The sequence below is a fragment of the Sebastes fasciatus genome, chromosome 7, assembly GCF_043250625.1.
Source record: "Sebastes fasciatus isolate fSebFas1 chromosome 7, fSebFas1.pri, whole genome shotgun sequence".
Lineage (NCBI taxonomy): Eukaryota > Metazoa > Chordata > Actinopteri > Perciformes > Sebastidae > Sebastes > Sebastes fasciatus.
In genome coordinates this window covers 19,033,689-19,059,832 of record NC_133801.1, presented here as the reverse complement: position 1 = coordinate 19,059,832, position 26,144 = coordinate 19,033,689, and the positions used below count along the sequence as shown (strand labels likewise).

At 42.2% G+C, this 26,144-nt stretch overlaps 3 protein-coding genes across 3 annotated transcripts in view; 2 read left to right on the top strand and 1 right to left on the bottom strand.

Annotated features, from left to right (window-relative positions):
• The first annotated feature begins 1,676 nt into the window (after positions 1–1,676).
• On the top strand, positions 1,677–5,487 carry LOC141771594 (zona pellucida-like domain-containing protein 1). The gene is made up of 9 exons (XM_074642037.1): positions 1,677–1,896; positions 2,445–2,635; positions 2,761–2,833; positions 2,925–3,022; positions 3,124–3,207; positions 3,287–3,458; positions 4,356–4,461; positions 4,552–4,575; positions 4,687–5,487. Exons 1-9 carry the CDS (start codon positions 1,681–1,683, stop codon positions 4,842–4,844), a joined length of 1,122 nt encoding a protein of 373 aa, XP_074498138.1. The 5' UTR covers positions 1,677–1,680; the 3' UTR covers positions 4,845–5,487.
• LOC141771593 (uncharacterized) lies at positions 5,068–6,998 on the bottom strand. Its single transcript, XM_074642036.1, has 4 exons — positions 6,917–6,998; positions 6,684–6,742; positions 6,505–6,598; positions 5,068–6,412 (listed from the first exon to the last, which is right to left on the bottom strand). The coding sequence occupies exons 1-4, from the start codon at positions 6,922–6,924 to the stop codon at positions 5,548–5,550; spliced, it is 1,026 nt and encodes a 341-aa protein (XP_074498137.1). The 5' UTR covers positions 6,925–6,998; the 3' UTR covers positions 5,068–5,547.
• A 2,293-nt stretch (positions 6,999–9,291) lies between these two features.
• LOC141770937 (uncharacterized) overlaps positions 9,292–26,144 on the top strand; it is a 28,249-nt gene continuing 11,396 nt past the window's right edge. Inside the window, exons 1-23 of the mRNA XM_074640788.1 lie at positions 9,292–9,415; positions 9,566–9,840; positions 11,170–11,331; positions 11,850–12,029; positions 12,615–12,735; positions 12,832–12,924; positions 13,487–13,691; positions 13,779–13,941; positions 15,180–15,368; positions 15,899–16,073; positions 16,981–17,120; positions 18,485–18,661; positions 19,352–19,470; positions 19,567–19,724; positions 20,665–20,892; positions 21,626–21,964; positions 22,049–22,197; positions 22,475–22,724; positions 24,156–24,326; positions 24,457–24,614; positions 24,975–25,115; positions 25,494–25,635; positions 25,855–26,006. Coding sequence (XP_074496889.1) covers positions 9,292–9,415; positions 9,566–9,840; positions 11,170–11,331; positions 11,850–12,029; positions 12,615–12,735; positions 12,832–12,924; positions 13,487–13,691; positions 13,779–13,941; positions 15,180–15,368; positions 15,899–16,073; positions 16,981–17,120; positions 18,485–18,661; positions 19,352–19,470; positions 19,567–19,724; positions 20,665–20,892; positions 21,626–21,964; positions 22,049–22,197; positions 22,475–22,724; positions 24,156–24,326; positions 24,457–24,614; positions 24,975–25,115; positions 25,494–25,635; positions 25,855–26,006 — 4,011 coding nt within the window. The remainder of the gene's footprint in view (positions 9,416–9,565; positions 9,841–11,169; positions 11,332–11,849; positions 12,030–12,614; positions 12,736–12,831; positions 12,925–13,486; positions 13,692–13,778; positions 13,942–15,179; positions 15,369–15,898; positions 16,074–16,980; positions 17,121–18,484; positions 18,662–19,351; positions 19,471–19,566; positions 19,725–20,664; positions 20,893–21,625; positions 21,965–22,048; positions 22,198–22,474; positions 22,725–24,155; positions 24,327–24,456; positions 24,615–24,974; positions 25,116–25,493; positions 25,636–25,854; positions 26,007–26,144) is intronic.

The following is a 26,144-nucleotide window of genomic DNA, read 5'->3' as shown; positions in this document are numbered from 1 at the left end:
GATGAGTTGTTTCTAAACAGGTGTTCTTGGAGGATTTAAGAGATTGTAAAAGAGTGACGCATCTGTGGATAGTGTGACAAATGTCTTCTCTGACCATGGGCACTTTAGCAACAACACTGATTCTCCTTTTCATTCTATGTTTCTGAGGAACAATGGGGCGTCTCAGTTGAGCAGCAGCGGTTTTGGCTGATAGCTATGGAGACTACCTGCAATGCAAGTCTATGGAGACAATAGAGGAGAGGGTTTGACATGCAAGGGAAATGAATAAAGGTCAATCCTGGTTGGCGGAGGACTTCATTGCTTGTGGCAACAAACATGATCACCTTTCAAGGTGTCCATTCTCAAAAAGATGAATCCTTTATTCCGGACCGTGATCTCGGTAAACAATGTTTTTGGGAAATGTACTTCTGTTCTTTTGAGAGTTGTTGATTCTGAATAAATAACTTATGTGTAATGCAGTACAGCATCTCAGTTATTGATAAAGGAAGAAATCAGAATTAGCCTATAAAAGGAATTTATTCTGAATGTTTTTAGCAACATCATTCTGTAAAGTTCCCTGAATTTGGTGACATGTATATGAAATGTGGATTAAATCCGATCATGGCCAATTATTATGTTGATAGTTTCAAAATGCAGTTCTTTCCCTGCAGTACAAGAGGTTTATTTACCAATAAATATGTACATTGCATCCGAGTTTAAACCTCATTTGCCTCAGTACAGCTGGCCAACAACTGTAACTTTCACCTTCAATAATCATTTTTGATGGAGGGAAACCTGAAACAGCAGTTGTAGTTACCCGAGAGATCTGTGTCAAATCCCACTGACAGATTAATCTGCTGGATTTAGATCTGACAGGGAACCCTGCCAGGAGCTGCTGCTGCCGTCTACACGAGAAGTCACGGTATAGAAACGTGGAGAAAGTGTGTGTGTGTGTGTGTGTGTGTGTGTGTGTGTGTGTGTGCATGTAGGGGTCTATAATTAGTTAAAGGGAGGGTTTGAGAGTCACACCTGTATGGTTTTAGGTGTCTTGAGGCTGTCAAATACTATAAAAGCCACACTGCACGACTACTCAGACACCTGCTCAGGTACCAGCTAAGGTAAGACTGTCTCATTTGAAATTCATTGATTTTAAATTGCAACACTTTGGGGAAAACATCAACAGTTTCAGCTCGGCTAAACTACATTTCCTGCACAATTTGATATTGAAAATTATAGTCACATACAATTGTACTGCTCTAACTCAATTGATAATGTTAATCTAGTGTCATTTTGTTGTTTTTTATTATTGTTGATATTGTTTTTTTTTCTCCATTTTAAAACAGGATTTATCAATCAGCTTCCTCCAGACAGCATGACTCTCTATCTTTGTCTCCCTCTGCTGGCTGTGCTCCTACAGCCGACTCTGTGTCTCTACAACTGCTCGTCTGAGTATGAGAGGATCCCAGGTAAGTTGACTCTCACTGAGCCAGATGCTTTTGTTTTATATGAGCATTTTGCACAAATCAGTGCACACTTTACCTTTTTTCCCTGCTTAATGTGAGGGACTTTTTCTCATCTCTGTCTCTGCAGCAGCAACTGGATCATCATATTAATTTTCCCTCTGATTCCAATAACAAAACTCACAATATTAAAACCTCTTCCTTCGTTTCTCCTTCTCCTTATTTCATAGACAATGCGGACATGATGGTTGACTGTGGCACCAGTACAATCACCCTGGAGATCAACCTGTGCACGGCTCAGTGGGCCGGCTTCAACACCACAGACCTGGCTATGAACGGGAACCACAACACCACGGAGTGCCAGGGCTCCATCGACACCAGTGTGGACCCTCCAGTCATCCGTTACCTGCTTCCTGTCAACCATAGCCAGAGTAACCCCTGCCGCCAGTCTCTGCAGGTCAGACTGTATCTAGTAGAGGATGATGAATAATGTTGAATTACTCAGCCGATTAGACTGGTGTCAGGCCATTAAACAGGCGTTATCGTTCGCTATAAGCACCATAGATGTGGGCCAATAGGGGCCTACTACACTCAATAGTAGGTTTTATCATCTATTCACATGATAGATCACCAAAAGAAGGTATAAAAAGAACATGACAGTGACCTCTGTAGTAATTATGACAGGAGCTGAAGCAGAGGTCAGGCGCTGTAGTATAGACAGTGTGAAACTCCATAAAGGGCAGAGGTCAGGGATGACGGATGGGACACTAAACGTAGGGTTTTCAGCCAGGAGGCTGGAGTTTGCATCCCGTGTGTAACCAACAAACATGTAGTTGTCTTTGTGTTCGTAGTTATTTTAAGCTAAAACACAGTATTTTTCCCTTAACTTCTATTCAATGGCCTGATAACAGTCGAATCGGGTACATTACTGGACAAATGGTTCCAGTGATTTTCCTGTTGTGTGGCAGTAAAGCAGAAGGTCATGTAATGATTGTTCTTGTTTAGATTGTGGATGAGACCCCGGACCCCACAGGTCCATTCAGCAGCTTCTTGACCATCCAGTCAGTTATCATCACCGGGTTCATTAACACGCCCAAATCTGACCAGGGGGTGATCAGCTACTCCACAGACCTCTACTATCACTTCTCCTGCCGCTACCCGCTGGAGTACCTCATCAACAACACACAGATTGTGGCGTGAGTTACTCTCTATCTTAAAATAGACCCTATGTTGTGCAAAAGGGATATTTCTGTAATGATTATATAGTTGTAAATTTACCCTATTGCTTTTTATAGTAATTGTCTTTTCCATGACTTTTTAGCTCCTCAGTTTCCGTGGCGACCAGCGATAATAATGGGTCCTTCATTGACACATTGAAAATGAGTGTTTATAATGTAAGTTGGCATTCAGTTCCCTTTATACATATTATACTATGGAGCTATATTGCTCTTGACTTATTTCACTCTGGTGTCTTATTTCTCCCAGGACTCTGACTATAGCAACCCATTAGTGGTACCTCCAAAAGGAATTGTGCTCCGAACCAGGATCCACGTGGAGGTCAAGGCTGTTAACCTTACAGGAAAGTAAGTACAAAAGCCCATTTGGATTAGTGGATGTTTATAGTGAATTTGCAGTGTTTTCTTGTAGCAAACAGTAACTCATTGGCCCACTGTCCTCTTTTCAGTTTCCACTTACTGTTGGATCACTGCTTTGCCACTCCCACTCCTTACAACATGACGCATAGTGAGCAGCACAACTTCTTCACCGGGTATGGACAAACAAATATACACATAGTAAACATGGAGTTTTTATATAAACTATATAAAAATAATTCTGCTTTCCACTAGCTGCAATGTGAACCAAAGGACAACTGTGACAAGCAATGGCCTATCCATGGTTGCCCGGTTTAACTTCGAGGCCTTCCGCTTTGTTCAGCACCGCGACCAGGCAAAGTCCAGCATCTATCTGCACTGCATAATGAGACTCTGTGAGCCCAGCAAATGTCAAGAGCTGCTGTCTGTAAGTTGAGAAGTCAAGAACAAATTACTTTTGAATGATTCATAGCCTATATCACTATGTATATAATCTCTATAAACAGATTCTGCATTCACATGTAGAATCTATAAGAGACAAGATTTTGGTATCGGAAGTGTTCTGGTTTTCGTTTGTAATCTGAATAGTATTGACCAATCACGTTCGAGCGGGCTTTGGTTGAATGCAGATAAAAGGTCCGTGTGTAGAGCAGAAGAGGCGGAATGCAATCTGGGAACACATCGGCTATCGTCTGATGATGATTTAGCTTTTTATTGGTTTAAAATTAGCTTGTAAACTGGTTACTTGTGAAACATTCCGTTTATACACGTCGTCTCTCAACTCCAACTCCAGTCTCGCATCTCAAGTTGCTAATTGGACCTTAAACAATGAGCAGTGCACGGAAAAGCAAGTCTTGGCCCGGATATCCGCTGGCTACACCGGAACCCCAGAAATATAGCCCCTTGCCCCCAGAGGGTTATGCGCTGTCAGTCCGATAGACGGCAACTAATATAAAGAAAAAATGTATTTGAACAGCATTACCAACCCTACCTTTAAGAAACCTGAGACAGTTGCTACTGATAACATTGCTAAAAATAAGTATTTTGGGAGCATTTTATGACCTTATTAGATAGCTGACAGTGTAGGGATGTGACAGGAGATATAAGGAGAGAGATGGGAAATGGCTGCAATAAATGTTTTAGAGGGGGATTTGAACCAGGGTTTTTGTGGTTCATGGTTGGTTCATTTTTTGATTTTATCATAAAATAAAAGAAACAAATCACAAAGTATTTCATAAACTGAAAATGTATATATAGAAGCCATCATTTTACATCAAATAACAAATATTATACTAAACCCAACTGGATGTTTGTTGTTTTTCAGGCCTGTACTAATAAAAGAAGAAAAAGATCTGTGGCCGCTTTTGGAGAAGAAAGCAGGGAATCAGCCACTGTTACAGTCGGACCTCTTTACACTGCCGCCGGAGAAGGTAAGACCCAGAAAAAACACCACCATAGTGAACCGTGATAAAAAGTTGACCTTTTCAACTGACTCTCCTTCTTATCTTCCCCTACTAAAGACAAGCCATATGCAGCTGCCTATAGTGAGTATACTTTGATCACATTCGTCATCAGAAATACATTTTAATAACTTAGAAGATGTTACAACAAACCCATAAATCAATCTCAATTAACCCCCCCCCTGCGTGCATCAGGTAATGACGTGGCATCAGAGAGGGATAACGTGGACGTGACGGGCCTGGTGGTGGGGGTGTTGTTTGGCTCGGCTGCTGCTGCCTTGCTGGTTCTGGGCGGCTGGTTCGCCCTGAAGAAGTTTTATTGGGCGGGAGGATTACCTCACTCCTTTAACTGACAGAACAACCGGATCAACTCGTCGCCTCATACCATATTGTTACTGTGTGTTTATTGTAAGATGTTGCGATTTGTCAGTAAGAATCAACTGTTCTTGTCAGGTGAACATGGAAATGAACACTGCTATCTTATATAACCTCTTCTGTATATACCTGCTGCATGTGATGGTTGTGAAGGAACAGTCAAACCTGAACTGTCTAAAAAAAGAAACATTAACTATGTAAGCCAATAAAGAACAGATTCATTTTAATATGTTATTATACATTTGCTTTGATAAATGCCTGCACGTTTTTACACTGACAGGCTTCCCAGTTTTGGGGTATCATGCATATAATCTCATTGCTTAAAACAGTTATTTACATATATACAAAGATATCTTTTTGACCACATTATAAGCTGCTGTATAATTCAGATCTATTTTGTGCATATTCAAAATAAAGTTTGAAATCAGGTCAACGCTGCACTGTGGTTGATATCATGGCACAGCAAACATTATACTGACATTTACACACTCATTCACAGTTCAGAATGAAACAAATACATAATTCAAAACCAAACACTCAATATTTACAGGCTACTTACTTTGCTGGTACAATGGCAAACAACAAACCAAATTCATGGATGAGAATACAGGTCAAATGAAACACTTTAATAGGTAAACGGGTAGTTTTAAAAAAAAAAAAAATGTACAGTTGTCTCTGTCACTACACTGAGTGCAGAATGTCTTGGATCAGAGCGGAGAGCTTAACTGAGAAGTCCTCCTGCAAATAGCCAACTGGCTGCATGGACGACGAGGACGAAGAAGAAGAAGAAGGAGACAGGCTGGAGTCTACCTGGACCTCCAGCTCCTCCTCCAGCCCCTCAAACAGCCTCTCCATGCGGGCCTGAAACACTTGGCTCTGCAGTGCTGCATTTTGACAGAACCGCTCCATACTGGCTGTCACTTCAGCCTTACTGGGCTGTGCACTTTCTAGCAGAGCAGCGAGCTCTGCTTTGAGCGCCGCCACCCTGTTCTGCACCTCCATCCTCAGTGAGCTCACCTCCTGTCCCAACCTGGAGCTGATTTCCTGCCAGTGCTCTGACTTGGCTGCCTCTTGCTCACCAGCGCTGATCTCTTTCAGATGTTCCATCTCCCCGATGGTTTTAGCGTGGAAGTCGCTGACGAAGTCAGCCACCTTGGAGCTGCTGTGCTCCAGGGTTTGACTTATCCAGTGGAAGGCTTCCTGGTACAGAGCCGGACCGGCCTCCGCCTGGACCTCCGCTGTCTCCAGGCCCTGCAGGTAGAGGCTCAGCTGGCCGCACAGGTCTTGGGTGTTGCTGCTGAGAGAGCTCTGGAGCTGCTGGGTGAGAGGAGCCAAGCGCTCCCTCATGCTGGCCAGGGTGGAGCCGAGGTGGGCCGGAGACGGGGACAGCCTCTCTCGCAGTTCGGCCAGCTCTTGGCGTAGACGGGCACGCAGGCGCTCCGACTCCATGTTGAGTTTTCGTTGCATCTCTTCTGCCACGGGGTTTTTGCTGTGATCTTCTGGGTCGTAAAGGTCACTGCTGTCTATGTGGCTCTTGTAGATATTACTGAGCAAAGAGAGACAAAAAAATTAGATAATAAAAACACTTTCAATATTTCACCATGAGATGCACATTTATTTCAGGTTTAGTCAACTTACTCCACATCCTTCGTGAGTTCTGTCTTTTCATGAGCCTGGTTGGACTTTGAATTAGTCCAGGTTGCCTCCCTGGTGTTACGGCGGAGTGGATATGCTACAGACAAAAAATACATACATGAAAAAAAAAAATACTTTGCAAAATAAAGGGTATTAAACAGCATTTGAGGATCAATGTATACCTGAAGTTGTCAAAAATGACAAAGCGAAGATCACAACTTTTAGATGCATGTTTATCTTTCTGTGGAGGGACAGATGAAAAGAAATATGTAAGAATTTCATATTAGAACAAAGAAATGACTGAATACTGAAAATGTCCAAATGAATAAATTATCTATAATTCCTTTTACATACATCCCCTTCTTGTTCTAAGACAAGAAGAAGATCAATATGTGAGAAGGTGGCTGGCCTTTACCTGAACATCAGGGGTCTGCAGAGTGACTTCTCCTCTCATCCGACTTATAAAGGTCCTTGTTATCAGAGCGGCTGCCCAAACTCTGCTGTGTCAACAGTCAACACGTGGAGGTTCATACTGATGACAGAACACAACATACACACACACACACACACACACAGAGTGAGGCCATACCAATAGCGTCCAACCTTCATAAAACTTAACAGCATTCTTGCAGCATTGATTTAAGGACATTGTGTCTCGTCAATAAGGATGCATCACTTTAAGAAAGTGTGTCAAAAGGAGAAGTACCATGATAAGAAGTGTGATAGAATAACAATAAAAATACTGCATTAAGATAAGAATACTGTCATAATAATGATAGCTACAGAAAGATCACGGCCAACTCAACAAAGCTCTTAAGTAATCCGAAGAAAAGAGTGAAAATGAGGTAGAAGTTCATTGGAGCGACCCCAAAAAGGTTCAACAGGTTCAAGTTTGTGTGCGCACAATCAGATAAAAAGTGTGGCCGGATTTCTGGCTTTATGTCAAAGAGCCACTTTGCCAAAAACCAGAATCATATTAATATTTACAACGGGGTCGCTTGTTTGATCCACAGTGCATGTTGTGGCTTTTTAAACATTATGCAAGATTTGAAGTACTTTTTAAAATTTTTTGTATGTTTTAAATTGTGTAAGAATTCAGCGTGTCCCATTTTGTATCAGCTCATGGAGCCTTGATTACGAAGGCTTTGTTTTGGATGCATGACAAACAACAGTTTACAAATCAATGTTTATGGTAAGTCGAGACAGAGTGGCTCCAAACAGCACAAGTAAACACTGCTGATTGTGCTAAACTCTGTGTTTTTCTGTGTTATTTTTTACCAACAAAACAAGAAAGAAGTCAATTTACAAGTCAGAGTTTGCAAAATGCATAGAATGGTTTCATATTTCCAATGATTTCCTGTCTCTAATCGTATTAACTTTAATTTGTGAATGTGATGTGGAGGGTTTTGGTGCCAGTGACATGGATATGTGGGTGAAAGTTGAGTCCTGTTCAGATAGGTAAGTTAGGAGACGTCATTGTAGGATCATAGTCCATGGCTACTGTGATGAAATATGTAAGTTATTCCACTCATCCAAAGTCCAACATTTATTTCAATACAATAACAATAATGAGAGTAAGACTTTGGTTACGGTACATGAAAAACAGCACTATTGACTACTGTCTGCAGCTAGGGCTGGGCCTCCTGCTTGATTTGAATATGGAGCAAAGGTTAAAAATATTACCTTGATTTTTGCACACACAGGTGTGCAGAGGAACCGTATGCAGGTCAAAGGTTTCCATAATTTTCTTTTTTTTTTTTAACCAAATGAAGTAACATGATTTTTGCAGATGCAGGTCACTTTCATAAATAAATGCACATAAAGCATTTTTGTGAGCTATAATGCTTTGAGATAAAACAGACATTTATTGATGAAATGACCCGTCAGTTGTGGGCCACACAGACAAACCTTTAAAACTTAAATTTTATTAGAATCATCATATGCATACAGGTACATACATAAAATGTTTCCCCTACATTTAAACGATTCTAAGCATTTGAGGAGCAGTGGGCTAGAGAGCAACTTGGGCTTCAGTATCTCGCTCAAGGACACTACGACATGCAGACAGTAGGAGATGGGGATCGAACTTCCAACCTTGTTGTCAAAGGTAAACCAGCGCAACCCATGGAGCCACAGCCACCCATAATCTTATTATCAAGTGTACAAACAAATGCACCACAGTAATAATATTCCATATGTGAAGAGAAGTTTAAAGTTGCAGCTGGCTTGCAAAAAATCAGGTATGTTATCTGAGCAGACATCTGAGCTTGATATGTGAATTTCAATGTGAATTCAGCAGCTGCCGCGACGCACACAGTGCTAAGTAGACTCCTCTAAAGCAAAGCTGCGTTGATGTACATTGGATGCAAAATCTTTAATCAGTTTCATGGTAGAACTGAGAAGAACAAATGCAGTAATGTGACCCGGCAGCACCAGGCAGCCGTACTCTCTGTTTCCCCTCGCTCCTTTCCACTCTCACTGTCACCTTACCTCACAGGCCTCATAAATCATTCAGCAGGCCATTGAAAGTTATGCAGACTAACTAGCATACCTCGCAGCTCTGTCTACCAACACACAGATCAGGTCATGTGTGCAGGACAGCAGACAGGATCACGGGAGTGAAAGTTGCTACAGCATCTTTACTTTCTTGGCTATGACCAAAACAAGGCTGGCAACCAAGAGGCTTTTTACAGATCCTGGATGAAGACTTAAAAATGTCTCCCTGAGTCTGGATAAGAGCTGGACTACTTGTGCACCAGTCCTTTACTTCAGCAGGTGGACACATTAACCATGCTAAGGACGTGCAGATGCAATAGTTTCAGGTGTGTGTGGTGGCTGAGTGCTGTCCTCCTTCCTCTGGTTCATGGAAACAACTTGAGTCAACAGTTCCAGGAGAGGACACCCTGCCAGCCAGGTACGCTGTCCTGACTGCACACAATGATTTTTAGAAAACAGGACCTAAACTTAGCGGGTATTTGATGCATCATTTTTTTGGGAGTTTCACAAATAGTTGCATAAACTTCTTCTGATGCTTTCTCTCAGTGGTTTTGGTGACAAACAACAGTGACTTTACCATTAACCTGTGTACTTCTTTGTATTTATTTATTTCTAATAGGCTTTTACTGCCCTTTGGGGAGCTTCACGCCAGTCCCCTGTCCCAAGGGCACCTATGGGTCAACTGCTGGTGCTGTGTCCATAGACAGCTGTCTGAAGTGTCCTCCTCACCATTACTGTCCTAGACCAGGCCTGTCTGCCTCCCTGCCCTGTGGCTCTGTGGCTCAGCAGCCTCTGTCTGGTCAGGACACCTGCGTCTGCCCGGGAGAGGGACAGAGTTTCCAGGTGACAACGTGTTTTCACATGATAGTAGGATCAACCCAGTCCTGCAGCATGTGTGTTCCCCCTTGTGTGTTTATGTGACTGTTTTCATATCAACATATAAATCCGAAGAAGAAGTCTAATTTCTCAATATGTTTTTCTTTGTGTCACTCTTGAGTCCTGGGATACATCGTGCACACTACTGTATGTATGAGAGTAATTTCATCACTGAGAGGAAACTCTAGACTGAACAATCTGTAGCTTCAAGCTGAAAGAGCTCTAGATCAAGTTCCCTCGCAGTAGGGTCTTGTTTCCTACAGTATAGTCTGTTGCAGCTTGCACGGGTGTTGAGCCCACTCATCAGCTCAGAATAAGGAGAATGAGATTTATTTCTCTCACTGATGCATGGGCGTTAGCGAGAACTAACGACGGATTAATGAATAGAGCGATGGAAGGAAGGAAGGAAGGAAGGAAGGAAGGAAGGAAGGAAGGAAAACTTGAGGGAATCAATGAAGGAAAGAAAGAAGGAGAGAAAGGAAGGAAGGAGGAAGGGAAACATGAGGGAATCAATGAATGAATGAAGGATGTAAAGCAGGTGAAGCAGTCAATGAAGGAAGGAAGAAAGGAAGGATAGCAACAAGAAGAAGGAATCAATGAAGGAATGAGGGAAGGAAGAAAGGAAGGAAAAACAGATGAGGGAATTACAGCAAGGAAGGAGGAAGGAAGTGAAGAGGGAAGGAAACACATGACATGAGGAAGGAAGGAAGGAAGGAAGGAGGGAAAAACATGAATGAAAGAATGAAGGAAAGCATATGAAGGAGTCAATGAAGGAAGGAAAGAAGAATTGGAAAAAGTTGAAGGAATCAATGAAGGAAGGAGGGAAGGAAGGAAGCAGGGAAAAACATGAGGGGATCAATGAAGGAAAAAGGGAGGGAAAGAAAGAAAGGAAGGAAGCAAGGAACGAAGGAGGGAAAAACATAAACATGAGGGAATCAGTGAATGAAGGACGGAAGGAAAGCAGATGAAGGAGTCAATGAAGGAAAGAAGGAAGTGAAAAAGAAACAAAACACATGAGGGAATCAATGACAAGAGCAAGGAAGGAAGAAAGGACGGAAGGAGGGAAGGAAGGAAGGGAGAAAGGAAGGAAAAACATGAGGGAATCAATGAAGGAAAGAAGGAAGGAAGGAAGACAGATAGATATAGTTGATATGCTTTGTCAGTGATTGACTGAAAGAATGAATGAATGAATGAATGAATGACCAGATTAGCCAATTAGGTAAGAAACTAGACAAACTGTGAACTGCATGCAGTATTATACATAATACAACACAATGTTTGAACCCTTTCCTGCAGACCAGTGACGGGCGCTGCCACTGCACCATCGGCTACAAACCCACCAACAACGGAGATGCGTGTGCACACAAACTGTACGATGTCTGCAGAGACGGAAAAACACGAACACAGTACGGAGACTGTCTGGACAGATATCAGTGGTCACTTCACTGCAGGCAGCAGGTTAGACTTTGTGCAATTATATCACAAATAGATAAAGTAGAGCAAAGGTAATATTGGCATTTCTTTCACAAAACCACACAGGAAACAGAACACACTGACAAAACATACTCTACACTCATAGTCAAGGCTAATGAGTACAACCTAGATGTCTTTGCCCTTTCCTCCACGAACCTGACAATAGATTATAGAGGCTTGTATTAGTCCCAATTAATATTTAACCATAAACTGCTTCCCGTGATTGCCGGTAAGCGAGGCCTTCGCTGTTTTCCCAGTGTTTATTTTTGTCACTGCCCTCCATAGCAGTCTTTGGTACAAATGACCTTAGACCTAGTTACACACTTAAACCGAGCATACGTTGATAATTCTGTCGCTTTTTATACAATTTTTACATAAAAAAACACTCAGACAAAAGCTGGTCCAAGCAGAGAAAAAATAAGTAACATTTGCTTGGTTTGAAAAAGCATTAAAGTTGACTATTAAAGCCTGATCTCAGCTTTGCACTGGTTACTTTCCTGCAGGTGTGTCAATCTGCGGAGGACTACCGGGGTTTCGATGGAGAGCTGGGTCTGTGTGTTTGCAGAGAGCCTCCTGGAAGAGCTGCTTGTGGAAGCCTTTGTAGGAGAGGGCCAGCTACTGAGCTGAAGCTCCACTGCCAATCCAGTGGAGAAATGGAGCTGGTGTGGAGCTATGACAGTCAGGTGAGCAAAGGCAGCTGGAGATTTGTATTAAACAAAACACACAGCGACATATTCACGCATAAAAGGAAAAAAGATATGTAGTTAGAAAGCATGCTTTCTAGTATTTTGGGTCAATAAAATTAAAACCCACTGTATCTGAGAAGCTGTGGCGGACTCGGGCTGTCATCATGTTTTCTCCACTGGAAGGGCACCCTAGAGGGCACTTCATCATGTTTTCTCTACTGAAAGGGCACCCTAGAGGGCACTTCATCATGTTTTCTCCACTGGAAGGGCACCCTAGAGGGCACTTTATCATGTTTCATCTACCATAGGGGCATCCAAGAGGGCACTTTTACTGTGGTTTGTTCGAACATAGGGGAACCAGTGTCCAGCAGCGCCGAGAAGCGTTCTTCCGTCTCAGTATTTCCATTGAATAAACATAATGAATAGTTTGAGTTACATTACCTGGTCAGACAATGCATACAAAACCTTCACACAATGCTGTCTGTATCGCACTAGCAGTGAAAGCGTAGGACAAGCGTCTCTTGTGTTGCAGTGACCTATTATTGGCTGTTATTGTGTGTGTGTATGTGTGTGTGTGTGCAGGTGACGGGCGTCTCAGGCGGCGTGCTGGAGACGCTTTTTAAACAGTGGGACTCCCAGGGGACTCCTCTGTGCAACAGCCATCTCAACTCCTCACATGCTGTCTACATTGTTCAGACAACAGGTAGAGACACACAAAGTGGCTTGCTGTCTCGCTCTCTTCGTCTCTCTCTCTCCATTTGTCTCCCACATCTTTTTTTCCCTTGTGGTCTGATTGCAGAGGCAGGCTTCCTCGGCCTCCTCAGCGGCCTCCCAAAGGAGCTTCAGCAACTGTTTCCCATCACCACACAGCGGGACACTCAGAGCTCAGCTGGTTTGTCACAACAAAAGCCACCCGATTCAACTGTTATCAGGCCATTAAATAAGCGTTATCGGTCGCTATAAGCACCATAGATATGGGTCAGCAGGGGCCTACTATGTTGTAAAAGTGAAAGTGAAACTTAAAAGCAACACGTTCTAACACATAAAACTGAGGGAAACACAAACAAACACAAGCAAAAGCTTATTTAGGTTTAGGCAACAAAAACACTTACTTAAGTTTAGGGAAAACACAAGATGCAAACCCCAATCTCCTTGGTGTGTCCTATCCATTGCCCCCGCCACCAACCTCCAGCCCATTTGGAGTCTCACACTGTCTGTACTACAGCGCCTGACTTCCTCTTCTGCTCCGGTCATAATTATTACGGTCGCTAGAGGTCGCTGTTGTCTTCTTTTATACCTGACCCACATCTATGGAGCTCATAACCACTGATAACGCCTATTTAATGGCATGATAACAGCCTAATTAGCTGACAAAACAATATGCTTGGATCATTAAAACACAAATACTAATAAATGATCCAAGATGAAGGTCCTGTGCTGTCGTTTTTTTTTAGAAAGAGATCCTGTTGTTCTGTGGGAGGTCACCGGAGTTGAAAATATCAGTCGTGGAGGAAGAGAAATTAATTCCAACGAGAGTGATGGGAAGGAAGAAGTTAGAGAAACAAGTGTAACTGGAGTTCTGAATCCCACAACGTGTCTCCAGTTGGACGACGTTATACTGTTCACTGTCGACACACGTCACTATCCTCAGTATGATCTGTAAGTGAAGTTTCTCATATCCATTTTTAATGCTATGAATCTGTGTTTTGACTTGCTTTATCTTAATCCTTACTTCATGTCTTTCAGTAACAACTTGTACAACACAAACAGCGATTTCGACTGGGGCGCATTCAGGCAGCTAAAAGAAGAGCTGACTCTGTCTTGGACTCCTCCCAGCTTCTTTGCACTGGTCTTTAGCCAGCCTGGAGTATACGTTTTTACACTGAGCAGCCATGAGCACAAACACTTGGTGACTAAATTTTAAAATTATATAAGCATTAAAGGTACACTGTGAAGTTTTCCCTATGAACAAAGTAGTTTTTTTACGCCCAATATTCCTCACCAAATTGCATTGTGTATTTCTAACTGCTTTGCTTTGCTGATGCCTAACAACGACACAAGAACTTTTTCTGTGAAAGATAAAAGTGCAAATGACAGAAATGTGTGTCACCACTTTACCCATGGTGTGCAAGGGCGTCTGCATGCATTTGCTGGTAGCAGCCCTCTCCTAAAAATTATATACAACTAAACTGCACTCTCAATTATGTTTGGAACATATTTTGTCGCAGATTACAGTTGTTTTTGTTGTATCATAAATACGTTTGTATTGATCCACGGATGGCAGTAGCAAGTGACGTAGTAAAATGAGTATAGTAGTATAGTATAATCAATAATAGTATATCAAGGGACTGTTAATGAAAGTTATATGGAATAATAACGTGTATAAAAAGTGAAAAAGTCCACTACTGGCGGACAGGTGGGGAAATGGATGGGTCAAACAAACACAGGACGTTGCCCCAGGAGGCCGCTGTTCCTGTCCCGTGTGAAACTAAAAGTCAACGTTCACTTACGTAGTCATTTTAACCAAACTAGGCTGTTTTTACTAAACCTAACCAAGTATCAAATCAAATCAAATCAATTTATTTTTGTGTAGCGTCAAATCACAACAGAAGTTATCTCAAGACGCTTTATATATAGAGCAGGTCTATGACCGTACACCATAGTTTAGAGACCCAACAGGATCCACCAAGCGCACTGTGTTGTAGTGTTGTTGTGTTTTTTTGTTTTGTTTCAATTTACAACGTAATCACATGTTTAAAACTGTATAAAACGGTTTAAACTGAGACGGTAATCCATGAAAAAATAAGTTTCCCTTGACACATAATTGAGAATGCAGTTTAGTTGTAATTTAGTTGTATGGAGTTTTGTAGGAGACAGGGATGGCTGGAACTAGAACTTGATACAAATAGAAGATAATCAAAATATTGCTCAACAGCACCACTAGTGATCAAACATTTCCCAGGGCATCTTCAAGTTTGCACACCATGGTCTGTTCTTGATCCATAGATTGCAAGACATAAACAAGGGTCTGTACTCTTGCTGAAGTCCATCCCCTAATAGAAATATGCATTTTGATAACATGACCCGAATAGTTAAAATACTGTCAAATATTCCCTCACTTTCTGCTCTCTAACTCTTCTTACTCAGTATGTGCGGGTGATGCCTGCAGGCGGCCAGTGTTATGAGCCCGGCCCCTTCTTCCCCACCATCCCTCGTCACGTGACCAGGGTGGGAATCAGTAGGAGACGCAACCTGTTACTGAGGCCAGACTGGCTGGTGACCGGAGGACTGCTGTTTGGAGCTGTGGTCATCCTCTGTTTATGTGTTACACTGCTGGTTAGTCTCAACGTATCGTCATACAACGGTTCATATGATATCTTACGAAAAGTTATTCCTCATTTTTCGTGTGTTTTCCTACGAATGTCCAGCAACATGTGATGCATGTGTCAATTTAAACTAAAGAAACTTCCATCTTCTAACTTGGTTAGGTTTAGGCAACAAAACTATTAGTTAGGTTTAGAAAAAGATTGCAGTTTGGGTTAAAATAACACCGGAAGGGGCGTAACTTGAGTACGTAAGTTACGTGACAAATAAATCGACATTGACTTCTGGTTTCACACGGGATACGTACATCGGACCTCCTCCCTACGCAGTGTTTGTCGCTCTTTATACTTCGTGATTCACAATTATGTGGAGTACATACAAATAGATATAAGAATTACAGTGCATTACTTTTCGTAGGTATAGATATGAACGGTGTATGAGAAGAGCCTGTTAGTGTACATACACAAACACACACACACACACACACTATCACATGTTCAAAGTATCACTTATTCACATTCATCCATCTATCCCATATTTAGATCCTGTTCCGTGAATATGGATGGCCTGAGAAGGAGCCAGTCAGAGCGCGGTATCGCCTGTTGCAGTTGGCCTACCACATGGACGACTACTCGTCAAAAGGTTCAAGGGTGATCTCGCTGAGGAAGATTCACCGAAACCATCAAGCTCGAATGACACAAGACTCCGTTCAGCCAGGTGCAATATTGTAGCTGTGAAAACACACACATGAACACACACACACAGACACACACACATGACCTTTCAGCTCATTCATTTGAGAGCCTAAAGGCCAATATGCTACATACTCTAACATGATCTGCAACACGCCAATGAATGGACAAACAGTGTGCACGCATAACACACACACACACATCCACACACACACACACACACACACACACACACACACACACACACACACACACACACACACACACACACACACACACACACACACACACACACACTTAGATATACACATGAACACACTGTGTTGGTCTTTGAAGACCCTTGTGGCTTCTTATGTAACACTGACAGGGACCACTGGGTGATGCTCCCACCCAACCAATTACAGCTGAAAAGGCTCTTGTCACATTCCTGGGATCACGTTCAGTGACAAACAGTAAAAAGGACAACAGTCCAAATGTCAAAGGACTTACAGGAAATCCCCGCGTATGACAAAATTGCCACTATAGTAATATTTAACCCTGCTACACAGCAGAGGTCAAAGAAGTCAGAGGTTATTATTTGAACAAGAACATAACATTTCCTCTCTTATGCCAGTTCTTTATATAATGCTATGACCAAAAAAAAGGGCCTTCCAACATGCCCTATACAAGTGGAAGCTGTTCGCTTGTACTGTAAAGAGTGAAACGATTTATTAAAGCTTCTAATGTGCATACATTAAGAAAAGTGCGCACCAAAAAATGACATTAGAGTGCTTTCCTCAGAGAATGTACCAAAACATGCAGATAGGTGGGCGATGCGTTTCATGGTTAACTGATCTTTCTCAGGCAGCACATTATGCTCCGTTCTTCCAGAGATATGTTTTTTTTATTCTACTGATCTCTGTATATCTCTTTGTGTTTCACTTTCTCGACAGTCTGTGCCGACACCTCGGAGGAGTTCTGGGATTATGAGCACCAGGTGGATCTGGAGGCCTTCAGCAGCAACACCTTCTACAGCCTCCTGCTCAAACAGAGTCTGTCTGTCACCACGCGGCTGGGACAGCTCACCACTGAGGTCTGGAGCTCTTAGTTTAAATGCAAAATAAGCATACAGTGTGTGAAAGGATTGACATATACTCCCTCTTTTCCGTCACATACACTCTGATGCATTTCATTCTTTATTCTGAGGGTTCTTCCCTTTTCCTGTGACACCAGAAAGTATTCCCCTTTGGACTGTTTCATATACAAAAGTAGGCATTAATATCCTATATTACACATCCCCACATTATTGTTTTATGAATAGTCTTTGAATACATAATGCAGTATAGAGGCCCCAGGCAACAATTTTCATAATATAGCTTTTATTTAGTGGAAAAACATCCTATACACATCACTGTAATTCAAAAACCTGATAAACTGATTTTCTGTTCTTAATAATTATTAGATAATATCTGCTTTATGTCAAAGATTTTGATATTTTAAAGGAATAATTTAAAATTTTGGGAAATACACTTCGCTTTCCTGCTGAGATTTAGGAGAGAAGATCAAGACCACTCACTATGAAGCTACACCAGCAGCATAATAAATACTAAATGAGCATCATGCTGTATTGAAGAAGACTTGCAACTAGTGATTGAGACCGTAAACTCATGTTTACAATGTTTACTGAGGTAATAAATCAAGTGAGAAGTAGGCTCATTTTCTCATAGACTTCTATATAATCAGACTTCTTTTTGCAACAAGAGGAGTCGCCCCCTGCTGGCTGTTAGAAAGAATGCAAGTTTAAGGCAAATCTGCATTGGCTTCACTTTTCTGACGCGGGAGTTTCCCACTGGGTTACATGCCAGACTATATTGCTTAGCCGAGTGTAGTGCCTTTCTTACGCAATTAGTGATCTTTAGAGTTGCTTGTAGGCGGATTTTGTCACCTTCGGACAGAGTCAAGTTAGCTGTTGTCCCCTGTTTCCAGTCTGTGCTAAAATAAAGCTAACCAGCTTCTGTGCTCTTCTCATATAACCCATCTAATATTTTAGCATGACCGTTAGTCCACTTCACACACCCTCATTTCTGACAAGCACTGGTTCAATCCAATCACTCACGTCACACATAAAGTTAAACTGTATTGAAACAGATTGGGTGTTTTTTGTTGCACCCATCTGTCTCCTGTGACCTTCTTGTTTGTACCACCAAATTGCTGGCCACTGTGTGGGAGACAGAGGTTGTTGTTACAGCCCTCAGGACAGCTGAGGTGATAAAGATGTAAGGGGAGATGGCACGCCTCACACCCCTGTGTCATCCCACAGACGTGCATGTCCTGCCAGTGTTAGTTGCGTGCCAGCTGCATCCGGGGGGGAGGACGGATGTGTGATCTGATTACTGCAATTTTATGAAGACATTACAGTCATTTTGTTCTCATATATGTGTGTCTGTGTGTATCCAGGTAAAGGAGCTATATCAGGGAGTGCTCGGGAAACTGCAGCTACTCCACCCACGCTTGATTACTGAGGAGAGGATGGGGGAGGGTTACGAGAGGATGAGGAGGGAGGTGGAGAGGGAGGTGATGCGGCGGAAGACTCTTGCCTCACAGCTGAGGACTCTGCTCGACAGTCAGCTGCAGGTTTACATTACATGACATCCTCATCTCCCATTATCTCATTATAAAAATTAGGAAAATCCTGATTTCCTTCTGAAAACCACTTATTCTAATTACAAGGACAGAGACATATAAAGAGAAAGAGAGGGTGTATTTATGTGTTCTTCGCAGATTTTAAGAGACAACAATCTTTTTTGGGCTGCAACTTACAATTCTTTTTTGGTATTAATTGAGTAATTGGTCTACAGACTGTCTGAAATGGTGGAAAATGCCCTGGGCGATGCCATCAAATTGCAAGTTTTATTAAAGCAACAGACCAAAACCCAAAGATATTTAGTTTTTCTTTCACACACGACAAAGAAAAGCAGCAAAACCTCATAATTTAGAAGCTGGAAGTTTCAAGCAGTTGTTGTCAATGAAAATCTTGGGTCTCAAGCTCCCACCAACAATGCTAATTAAATATGTAGAAAAGAAAATCATATAAGTTAAAAAAAAAAAAAAAAAAATGAGAATCTAAGACATAAAAATGTTATTAGAAAAGAAAATGTTTTGTATTTTTGCTTGAAAAGTGATTAAAATGATTAGCCGATTATCAAAATAGTTGCTGATGAATTTTCTGTTTATTAACAGTTAATCAACTTTTCATCTCTAGATGATTATTTTTAACTGTGTTATATGGTTCATTAGGTGTGACTGTTTTTCTGGTGTCTCCAGGTCCTGAGGAGAGAGCAGCAGGCCCAGCATAGGGTCCACAGTGTGTTCACCACTCAGCTCAGAGAGTGCACCAGACTACTGTCCAAAGTTTATAACAACAACAACAACCTCCAGCAAACGTAAAGCTTCCATTTATCCTTCGCAACGTGTCACAAACAACAATCAGAACAGAGTAAATCCCCTCACATCCTCAATCTGTCGTTTCCCATCTTCAGTCTGATCCAGAGGCTGACGTCCGTGGTGGAGGAGATGGGGGAGCTGGTGTCAGCAGAGTGCCAGCGTCAGGGGGCCTGGGCGTTTCTGGGCGAGGGTACAGGGGCCAAGCTGCTCTGCCCTGACACTGGAGCTGTGCTGACCAAGGACCACATCTTTGGTGAGTCCAACAGCAGCAACAACTCTGTCCTTGAATCTTAAAGAAACAGCTCTATCTGTTGCTAAAAATGTGAACTGCAACAACAAAATCAAATTAAAAAAATCACACCTTTTTATTCTGAAAACAGATAGACCTACACTTTCCATTACTTCACACCCATGCAGGTCCATACAGTTAGTTTTGTATTTTCAAGTTTTCTCTCATTCTAGAAAAAACAGTAAAAACATTTTCTCCTACAACAATTAGCTCATAAAATGGAATATAAACAAAGAGACTTGAAGCTTGACTTGGACTTGCAAAAAATGACTTGTGAGCATCTCTACTTTTTTTAGTTCATGAAAGTATACTTTGGATACTTTAAATTATAGTACTTAGCCAATGATGTATGTATTACATAAAGATACTTGCTCCTTTTGCTATTTTGACTTGATGATTTGTGATGAGATTACAAAAACTTGATCATTTTACAAACTCACACACTTTAATAGGCTACTTTATCAAAGTAAGCACAACTACAAGCCAAGTATTCTTTTCTGTAGGCCTATAAGGCAAGAGTACTTAATTATACTTTTCTTAAGTATATCTTGATCAAAAGATATACTTAAACTTTTGTATACTTGTCAGTATAAGCTAAGTAGACTTAAGTATATTTTTGTTAAGTATATCTCTGATAAGTACATAAAAAGTCAACTGAAAGTATACTCTCTTATTTTAAGTTCAAAAGAAGTATACTAATAGTACACTTGAATAAACTTAATTTTGGTAAGGGAGTTAGAGGTGTACCTAAATGATAAGGACGCATGATTGATTCAAGTTTTTACGCTACAGCGATCCATTTAAGAAAAAATCTGCATGATAAGCTGTCCACCCAGCATGTGACCGTACTTAATCATCATAATCATTTACATTTTAATGATCGTTCTCCTCTCTCTCACTCCAGGTCCTGATGGGTCCCTGCGTGTCTGTCGGGCCCTTCATTGTGATTTGGTCACAGGCCTCGTAAGGCCAAACGCTCACAGCCACATGCTGCTGAGCAGCGGGCACACCGTGGCAGTGCCACCAGAGTTCTTCCTCCACCCACAGACCGGCAGAGTTATGCCCATAGCCGGCAACGTGTCCTACGATCCTGCGAGCTCCACACTGGTGTTCACAACTGACTCGTGCACAGGTAACATGAGGGGTGGCTGAAACTAAATTAAGACTGCAGAGGAAAACGCATTCAATGATGGAAGCAAAATACTGGTGATGCACATTTTACTCTGCGGCTAATAGTCAAATACACATGACATTACATCACATTTAGGTGCTTCTAATGCAGCTCAAATGGACTTTTATGGCAGCAAAAGCACTCCACTCCACTTTCAACCACTTATACCTTCAAATAACAGACATTAGTTGCGGCTTTGTTGTCAGCCCATTATCTTCTTTCTAGACTCATTATTTTACATAAAGTTCAACACCAGCAGCACTTTCTCCTGAATAATGGCCTCAGCTGAGGAAACAGATGTCTCTTCTTTTCTTCCATTTGTTTTTCACAAGGTATGACGTTTTTGTTCTGTTCTTCTTGACAATGCTCACTTGTGCTATGCTCACAAAATTGGGAAAAATGAGTAGTTGACGGACTGGCCAGAGGTCTAGAACAAACATTATTCATATAATTTGTGTTTTTCAGATATGTCCTTGGTGGGAATATCACTTCAAAACGAAATTAATATAATACTTTCATGCCCATTCTCTGTGGTTTACTGAAGGTTATTAGTAAAAGAGGAGGAAATCAATAACTGAAGTAGATAGTGGTTAAGTAGGTATAACGAAAGAAGCTGCATATCATTAAAAATAAGTTTTCAAGGGTCTTTCTATTTCTACCATCTTTTTAACCAACTAACCTGTGCTATTCTCAGCAGACAACAATAAGTGGGACAGTCCCCTCCTTCCTTTCATCCCTTACCCAACCTCCTGCCACTCAGACCAGCCTCTGCCCAACACCCGGCTCAGAGGCCTCAGACCAGGCCAGAGGCTGCAGCTGGGAGCTCCCATGGCAGACCCAGACACGGGGGTCCCGGTGCCCATTCTGGCTGTAACCATCCACCCCGAGACAGGACTGGTCTACCCACTGGGAGGGGTGCATGTCTGTCCCCTCACCCGCCTGCTGCAGCCCATACAGATGGGCTATCCCATGCTGGATTCCAGGACGGGCAACGTCGTGCTCACTGTCGGGGTCAGTCTGGATCCTGTAACAGGTACAGTGCATGCTGGTGAGTCTTCAGCACAGCCTGTGTTGAGGTGGCCATATACCCTCAGTGAGTTCACTTTGTTCTGTGTAGGAGCCGTGCAGCCAGTAGGTGGAGTCCTCCTGGCCGAGTCCTTCATCGAACCTCTGAGTGGGCGGCTGGTGAGACTAGGAGGGGCCAGTGTACGGGCCGGGCAGCTGCTGCCTAATGCAGGAGGATACCAGGCTCTGCTAGACAGCAAGGTGCTCGATTAGATGAGAGAAGAAATTGTAGATATTAAAATTTCCATTTTTTCTTCTATGTTAAAAGTTGAGATTCAAAGTTTATGCTTGATCTTGAAAACAGTAGTTGAAAAAAAAAAAAAAGGTCTATTTAGGAGATCTTTCTGGAGGAATGATACACATAGTATTAATAAATGAATACTATGAAAGAGGTATACATGTTATGATGCAGATAACAGACTCATTCATTAGATATTTGACCAAAAAAAAAGACTAGAGTGAAACATTTCCCGATTAGGTTCTGGCAGTGATGTTCAAAGTGTTGGAGCTCCTGAAGCCACTCACTGAGGAGTGGGGATCAAACCAAACTCTGCAGCACCACCAGGGTAGCGAGAGAGGGAGCGGTCGGCAAGATCATCTCCTCGCCGCAACCAAGGAGCTCCAGCAGGCCTGGGGAAGGAGCCTGCACTGCCAGCTGCAGCTGCAGACCAGGTTGGGTCTCCTGCTGGACTGGGCTGCAGGTCTCCAGCAGGATGGAAAGACTCTGGGTGAGGAAGTGCGAGCGAGAGGGTGCATGGATTTGAGTAGTCTCCTGTGGGCTATACAACACAAACTCACTTTTTAAAATATCTCCTTTTTCGGCACTCTAATGGTCCTCCCTTTGGGGCTGTAAATGAGGTGCTCTCTTTGAGCTATCTGTCTTCCTGATCTCTTAAAACTTTTGCAAGTGTTTGATCCCTTTTCTTTTTAATCTCTGCTTGTCATCGCTGCCATTAATCTGCTCATTGCTGAGTAGAAAAACATACTACTTTGTATTTGCTTATCTGTTTCTTCTTTACACCTCTTATTGTGATATGTGAATAGAAATTCATATACTGAAGGCTGTTGCTGCTTTTGAAAGTAAGACCATTTCATATTTTAGATATAATACCTTTAGACATATACTTTTTGCGGCTCCTTCTGGATGTCACAATGTTTTCTTTAAGAGCCTTCTACTACCAAGAGCACAAGAGTTTTAGGCATATAATTACTTATGTATTTTGTTTGGGTTTGGAAAGGTTTCAAAAGCCTAAGGATGATGACATTTTTCATACCTCAAAGACTTTTCACATGACCTTTATTTGTCGCAAGCAACCGCTCTCCACAGAAACCAAGCATGTGGCCTGCGTGTCCAACATAACCACATTACAATGACACATATGCTACAGTTATGTAACCCATATCCATATTGTAGAATACCGGAAACACAGATTATACTCAAAGCTCAAAGAGACAGTAAAACCTTTAACTTAGGCCACAAATTCGCAGTCATCACACCGCCATATCATACAGTACAGCACTTTACCCACAATGCTGTTTGAGAGATGCTTTACCTCATAAAAAGTGGCAAGTTTAATATAAGTCTCACAGGATTTACATTATGTAAATGTGAAAGTTGATTGCACCGTAGGCACCGTGGTTATATCTTTTTTTAGTTGTTTGAGCCCCTGACACATCAATAATCAAATTACGTCAGTACTGCATTATTGTCGCTCTGCTCGAGGCCGTTGCCAATCTGAATAATACAGCTGCTGTGGTCATGTGTGGTCATGTGTGCTCTGCTTGATTATCTGCTTCTTAGTTTTGCTTCTTATAATGTTTAATTTGCTGCTTTGCGACACGTGCCTTGCAGCCACAATCCTGTCTCATGTACCTCACTCTGTCTGTATTTATTTTTGCATTTACTTTGGTTTAGAGGTTGTTTGATCTTAACCAAATACAGTAAAGTAGCACTAAAGTAAAGTGAATGTCAAAACTGCCAGTCTTTTCTAAACTACTCAGAAAAGTCTTATCGACCTACTTCTGCACCTCTCTACCTTGTTAAAAATGTGTTGGCCATAAGAACTTGCAGGAATACTTTGGGAAATAAATATTTGAGCACCATATCATATTTTGTTTCCTCCACTCTAACCCTCTGACTTCTATGTTGTTCAAACCAGGAGAGATGCCTCTCTTGGGTTCAGATCTGTGTGTGCCAGCTCTGCTGGGGATGGAGTACCCTGACCCCATGGGATCTGGTCTTAGTGTACCTGTGCTGGGGTGTCAGACTGACCTTGTCTCTGGGATTATAACACCGCTGGCAGGGACCATGGAGGACCCCGAAGGAAAAGGTTCTGTGAAAAACAAACAATTGCACAGTCACCTGACAATTCATCTAATCTGCTTTTAAATTCTATTAAACAATACAGAATAAAGCATGTTGCACCCTTTTCTGTGTCTATATGCTGTTGCACTTCACAGGCCTGGTGGCCATTCGGTATGGATCTCAGACTGTTGACCCGGTGACAGGGGTGTTGGCCCCGGTGGTTGGAGTCAGGCTGGATGTGTCCAGAAAAATTGTTGTACCTATCACAGCTTCCTACTGGCTAACGGTGGCGGATCAAACTGATAGTGTGCAGGTGGGAAAGTAATTGAGAGAGGTTTTACCATAAATGATTAGAAACCTTTCATTTGACTACAGAGAATAAAAGTGATGCAGCTCTCTACCTGAGGTTTATTTCATAGCAGGAGGAACTTTTGTGAACTTGATAAAAATGATTAAAATCTTTATGTCATGTTATGCTATGTTATCCTAAGTTATGTTAAGTTATGTTATGTTATGTTATGTTATGTTATGTTATGTTATGTTATGTTATGTTATGTTATGTTATGTTATGTTATGTTTAAACCTCTTGCATTTAAGTTTGCAGCCCATCCAATTCAGTTACATGGAATTTAGCGAACTTCTGCTTTCTTTTGTTGCTGCTATTGTGTGCCAGGTGGAGGCGCTGCAGAGAGAGGTGTGTGTGCGAAACACTTCTTGGCAGCAGCAGAGACAGCGGGAGGAAGATATTCTCTCTGATCTGGACTCAGGTCTATTCCAGTGTCTCTTTAGAGTTGCAGAAGCGAACTCTTACGAGGTCAGCAGCCGGAGCTGGGGTGTTTGGTGTTTTGGTTGTAAATATCTTAGCCTGGCCTCTGAGCATAGGAGGGGAAATTCAAAGGGGTTGAGCCCTTTGAACATGTGGGAATGAGTAAGGGGATGTATGAATGCTGAAGCAAACAGCATTGGAAAGTAATTCTAGAGAGGGTTTTCATCCCCTGCTGTGCAAACTGCATGTATAAGCAAGTTTGTGGTTAGGGCAAACTGCAAAGTCACCGTATCTCTGTGTATGAGTGTGTGCATGTGTGCTTATACCTTTGTTCTCTAAGTTGAGTGTGTCTTTTTGTGTGCCAGTATGCAAATTTATGTGCCTCCACTTTTCATATTCAAAGCATAAGTGTGCACTTTGTTGCAGGTCCAGTGGTCGGGGAGGCAGCTGAAGGAAGCAGCCGTAGAGCTGCAGGATTCAGCGCAGACGGAGGCGCAGAGGAGAGCAGCTCAGTGCTCCCACTTGGCTCTGATCTTGCCCCCGCATGTCTTACACATCCTCACACTGGGTAAATTGGCTGGCAAGCTGGCAGAATGAAGAGCATGAAGGAAATTACACTCATGACCCACTCTGCTGTTATAATTCATCGCTTGCCAAAAGAGAGATGCCTCATGCCAGCGTCTCATATCCACACCCTTCAGTTGTAGAGCAATTAACATAATTTCAGTGTTCAGCATTTTATTTGGGTTGGCAGCATGTCTTTGTGCATCTCTGTCTGGGTTTGTAGGTGACGAGCAGGAGTGGGATCGGCAGTGTGTTTGGCACTCAGAGCTCGTGTCGGGCCTTGATAAGGTGGATGTGTGTATGGAGCAGCTGCAACAAGACCAAGAAAAATGGACAACACAGGGAGGAGACTGGGCTACAAGCTTCCATGCTCTGGTCAGAGTAATGGCTGTCTATGTTTTTGCCCTGTAGCTTAACTGGTGACTAACACAGTTAGGTCAGATGTTCACACCACCAATGCTAAATGCATATGACTCATGATGCTACATAGGGGCTTCCAAAGTCTAGTCATTG